This window comes from Ornithodoros turicata, chromosome 4 (assembly GCF_037126465.1).
Source record: "Ornithodoros turicata isolate Travis chromosome 4, ASM3712646v1, whole genome shotgun sequence".
Classification (NCBI taxonomy): Eukaryota; Metazoa; Arthropoda; class Arachnida; order Ixodida; family Argasidae; genus Ornithodoros; species Ornithodoros turicata.
Genome location: NC_088204.1, coordinates 41,757,433 through 41,762,539, shown reverse-complemented (window position 1 = coordinate 41,762,539; position 5,107 = coordinate 41,757,433). Strand labels below are relative to the sequence as shown.

General features: G+C 47.3%; 1 protein-coding gene across 1 annotated transcript; it reads right to left on the bottom strand.

The window, feature by feature from the left end:
- Positions 1-1,366: 1,366 nt before the first annotated feature.
- Positions 1,367-4,799, bottom strand: LOC135392377 (uncharacterized protein K02A2.6-like). The gene is made up of 5 exons (XM_064623093.1): positions 4,521-4,799; positions 3,161-4,416; positions 2,892-3,052; positions 2,207-2,837; positions 1,367-2,060 (listed from the first exon to the last, which is right to left on the bottom strand). Exons 1-5 carry the CDS (start codon positions 4,797-4,799, stop codon positions 1,367-1,369), a joined length of 3,021 nt encoding a protein of 1,006 aa, XP_064479163.1.
- Between the last annotated feature and the right edge of the window lie 308 nt (positions 4,800-5,107).

Genomic DNA, 5,107 nt, shown 5'->3' with positions numbered 1-5,107 from the left:
GAAACGATATTGGCCAAAACCAACCAGTGATGCAAAGCAGACACGATCCCGTATGCCGAGCTTGAAATCTTCCTTAGTGTATGGTCTACCACGGATATCAGCATGTAAAACAGCCACGTTGGCGAGGTGGAGTCCGGTGGGGAATCGAGGCAGCAAAATTTTATATTCAGAGTCAGCAGGAGGCATAGTTGAACCAGACATAACAGCAGGGACTTCAGGGACAGATGTAGAAGCAGAAGCAGCAGGTACCCGGCCAATTAAAGCCGTTGAATTAGAATTTTCTGCAGACATATAGAACGAACGAACCTGCACTATGTTACGTCGTCGTCGTCGACTCTTTCTGACATTGTACTTATGGCGTTAAAAAGATGTACGAAAATTCTTGTGGCTGTAGTGTACCGTTATTGTACTGCGATCTGCCCGCCGATGATTTCCTTTTCATCTTTACCTTATCTGTCACCGTCGTGTTTTTTTGTATGTATACAGTGTTAGATTGTGTTAGCTTGTGTTAGCTTAGCTCAATTGGTAGATCCCTGGACCGGAAATCCAGAAGATGTGGGTTCGAGTCCTACAGCTGGCTAACCTTTTCTGTGACTTCCATCTTTCATCGTTAATTTCTTAGGCAATTTGAGGCTTTGTGTGTGTTTGTCCTTTCAATGTTGTTCCAGCCTCAGAACTTCAGTTCTCTCATGTTCAATTCTTTTTCTTTTCCTCATGCATACACTTGTCTCCGCGACAGCATGCTTATGTGCATGGCAGAGCCGTTGCGCCTGCGCTGTGCGGGAGCGTCATTCATGAACAAAATGTGTAACTCATCTAAGTAAGGCCACAGCTGGCTAACCTTTTCTGTGTCTTCCATCTTTCATCAAAGAAAAATTGCTTTCCCTTCGCTTCTCCTAAATAGAGGTATATAACGTCGTTAGACAAAATATACGATTTTACAGCCATTGAGGTACCCATCAAATTTCATACAGGTGGCTGTAGCATCTGAATGTGTGTTGAGTACTAGGAAAGGACTCGTGACAGAACCGCCATGTTGTCATTGTTTATTCCGGATCGAAAACTGTTCGTTCCAATGTTGCCAGGCGCCCACTTGTATTACGTCCAGTGGCAGCCGTAGTGTGAACAAACGTAATTTAAATGTCAATACTACATCATCCCCCCAGGAAAGAAAAAGGACGGGGTGATAGGACAATAGCACAAATATTCAAAATTTGAACACATATAGGTTGGTGTTTAGTGAGTGATAAAATCGGTGAGACGTGCAGGTCGTCTGCTCTGACGGTGCGGACGAGATATCTGGGAGGAGTCGGGATAATCCATTATGGGGTCGTCTCGGGTGCTTTCATCAGCGGGAACGGGATCTTCACGTGTGACTAGGTAAAGAGAAGTCTGTCCCGGGTGCATTTGCCATCCAAGTGAGGAAATCATCGTGAGCTTCGGGTTGTTGAGTCCTGATGATATGGTTCGGTACTAGCTTGAAGAAGCTTGCATTTCTTTTAATGGTGCTTCCTTGCCTCTTGGCTGTGACTTGAGTGCCCTGTACAGATGTTACCTGGTAGGGTAGAGGGTCATATGCGCTCGATGTCTTGTTTGTCTGTTCCCGCTTGCAGAGAACCGTGTCCCCAACACTGAGCGTGTGTGGAGAAGTGTTTCTCTTGTTGTCGGCATATTTCTTGCGTATGATACGGCGTTGCAAGTCTATGAAGTGGTGTTCTTCGTGTGCTGGTTCTGTGGCGAGATAGCTAAGTAGTGCGAAGTTCATTTCTCTGCCGAAAAGTAGGGCATAAGGAGATCTTCCCGTGGTCTCATGAGGTGTGGCTCTGTAAGCCGAAAGGAAAATTCCAAGCTGCTTTGTCCACTCCTTTCCCTCGATGACTGTTGCTTGCACGAATCGTTTGAGAGTACGCATGAAACGTTCCACCTCGCCATTGGCCTGTGGCCAATAGGGCGTTACTCTGTGGTGCTTTATACCGTGGTCTTGCAGGAAGGTTCTGAACTCGTAAGACTGGAAGGGGGGTCCGTTATCGGTGTGTATTTTTTTGGGAAGTCCGAACAGACTGTTAGTCAACAAACGTTAGTCACTGTTGCAGCTGAAATGCTTGAAAGTATGTGTACAACAGGATAGCGTGACATATCGTCCATGATGACCATTGCGTATTTCCCGTTTGGGAATGGCCCGGCGAAGTCTATAGAGAGGGCATACCAAGGTACCACAGGTTTTGATGGGACCTCTATGGGGTCTTTTTGATGTCTTACAACAGTGGCTTGGCAGGGTAGGCAGTTTTTCAATTTCCTTTTTACTTGATCTTCCATCCGGGGAAACCACACTTTGCTCCGAAGTAATTTTAACGTTTTCGTGATGCCCTCGTGCCCCTGATGTGCTAGTGTGATGACTCGTTGTTGGAGTGAAGTGGGTAGCACGAGCTGGTGTTCCTTTAGTATGAGGCCTAGGTCACTCACTGACAGTTGATGTCGGACTGAGGTGAAGTCTTGCACTGCCTTCTCGGACCACGTGGACGGGTTGTCTAAGGCCTTGATTACTTGTTGAAGAGGCACATCCTGTGAAGTTTCCTGAACAATCTCCTCTAGGGTCATATTGCGAGGGACGCAAAGTTGTGTCAGGAAGTTGACATATTCGTTGAATGGATGATGTTTTGGTGTGGCTGGGGTAACTACTTGTAACGTGTGTCGTGACAAATAATCAGATGGGATGCTGATCCCACGTGTGTGTTCTACGGTGAAGGAGTACTGTGTTAGCTTCAGGGCAAGCCTTTCAAGTCTGGCAGATGGGGATGCTCGACGGTTTTTGAGAATGAACACTAACGGTTTGTGATCTGTGAGCAATTTGAAATGGGTTCCGTATCAATACAAATGGAAATGTTCTGTACCCCACACGGCTGCTAGGAGTTCCCTCTCAATCTGCGTGTACCGTGTTTCAACTGGCGTGAGTGTTTTGCTTGCATAAGCCACTATTTCACGTTTTCCATTTTTGTCTTGTGAAAGTATGGCGCCGAGGCCTCTGGGTGATGCATCTATGATGTCCAGGGAGCTATCAAAGTATGTCAAACTGGATGCCGCCGACAACTTGTCTTTGAGTGTCGTGAATGCATGTTCCTCCTGAGGTCCTCATACCCATTCAGTGAATTTTTTTGCCAACCTCCTCAAAGGGTGAGTTAGATCAGTCAGGTTGGGAATAAATCTGCCACAGAAGTTTATAGTTCCAAGGAGGCTCCTGAGTTCGTGAACGTCCGTAGGTGGCTGTAGCTGGCAAAATGCTTCCACTTTTGAGGGGTCGGGGGATATGCCTGCTGCTGAGAAGGGGTATCCGAAGAAGCGCAGTTCGGGCTGGCTGAAGGAACATTTGCTTACATTTATGGTCACCCCAGTGACATGAAGTCTTCCTAGGGTGTTGTGGAGAGCAATGTCATGCTCGGCTTGAGTTTTTCCGAAAACTAGAATGTCATCACTGAGGTTGATGGCACTGGGGATGCCACTCAGTGTTTGTCTAATGGCGTCCTGAAAAATCTCAGCAGCTGTGTTAATGCCAAACATCAGTCTTTTGTATCGGAACAATCCAACGTGGGTTGCGAAGGTCGTGATCACTCTGGATTCAGGGTCAAGCTCTAGTTGGTGGTAGCCGTTTCGCAAGTCTAATTTTGTGAATGTTGTTGCTCCATTCAGTGTAGTGATGATGTCGTCCACTGTCGGGCAGACATGTCTCTCTCTCACAATGGCTTTGTTTGCGCAACGCATATCAAGACAGAGTCTGATCTCCTCAGGGTTTCTTGGTTTTGGTACTATCACGATCGGAGACACCCAAGGTGTTGCACCTTCTGCCACTTCTATAATGTCTAAAGCAAGCAGCCGGTCTAGTTCTGCCTCCACTTTCTTTCTTAGTGCGAATGGTACTCTGCGGTAAGGCTGTGCAACTGGAGCTACCTCCTTGTCTATCTGTAAGTGCACCTGAAAGTTTTTTAGTTTTCCGACCACTGAGCATATGCTCGGAAACTGGACTAGTGGCGACTGTGATTTGTCGACTGTGTATGCAACTTTGATGAGGTCGAGATTTGTGGCTGCAGTGAAACTCAGTATCGAGCTCACACTTTTCTCAATGATGAAGATGTCCTCTGTGCTTGTCTTGTCCTTGTAGGAAAGCGCGGCACAGATCTTGCCAATTATTGGCAACGGTTGCTGGGAGCCAAAAGCGTAGACACGGGTATTTGACTTTTTTATCTCCGGCTTTCCTCGTAGCTGACAAAATGTGTCTCTGCTGATTACGGACACCGAGGCTCCTGTGTCAATTGTGAACATTAGGGTGGTGCCGTTTACTGTTAAGGCGACCTGAGGTGTGTTCTGCTTAGAAGTACTCGATACTGTTGCCACAGCAAACACATTTTCGTCACTGTCAGAGTCCTGGGTAATTTCAGCCTGATGTTTGCTGCGAGATTTGCACACATGTGAGAAGTGGCCCCTTTTTCTACAGGTGTGGAAGTTTTTGTTTCTGGCAGGGCAGTTACCTTGACCCCTTGATGTGGCCATTTTCCTCCGCAGTGTCGGCAACGACTGTTTGGGTCTCGCGTGTTCGCACCCTCCGTTTGTTGAGTTGGTGGTGAATGTTGTGGTGGGCTCTTGAAAAGCGCTTGAGGCTGTTGTTGTCGTTGTTTGCGGCCCTTCTGCCGGCGAAAATTTGCTTGGACGGTTTCTTTCTGTTGCTCCATAATGGTAGCAGACTTGTCTACATCTTCTAGGAGGCGGGCTTGTTTGAGCAGGTTAGTTAGGTCCAAGTCTTGTTGCATTGCTAGTCGACGAAGTCTCGTCGAGTTCGTTGCGAGAATATTCTGGTTCTTTACTTCTGTGTCCGTGTCGGAGAAGCCGCAGTTTCGCGTCAAAAGTCTCAGTCGGAGGTGAAACTGGTCCGTGGTTTCGTCCTGGAGTTGTTTAGCTTGGCGAGACTGGAATATTTCGTATGTCGCGTTAACCCTGGGCTTGAAGTATCCGTCGAGTCTTGTTTTGGCTTCGAGGAAGACATCGACATTCTCAGCGTTGTCGGCTTGTTGGGTGGCGGGAAGTGTGTCGAACAGCTCATGAACTCGCTCACCTGCGT

Excerpts from the sequence above, each read along its gene's own strand:
- LOC135392377 (XM_064623093.1), bottom strand. The coding sequence starts at position 4,799 with ATGCAACAAGACTTGGACCTAACTAACCTGCTCAAACAAGCCCGCCTC. Across the intron at positions 4,417-4,520 it reads GGCCACATCAAGGGGTCAAG|GACTCTGACAGTGACGAAAA; the intron begins GTAACTGCCCTG and ends GAAATTACCCAG. Across the intron at positions 2,061-2,206 it reads TCAAAACCTGTGGTACCTTG|TCTGTTCGGACTTCCCAAAA; the intron begins GTATGCCCTCTC and ends GTTGACTAACAG.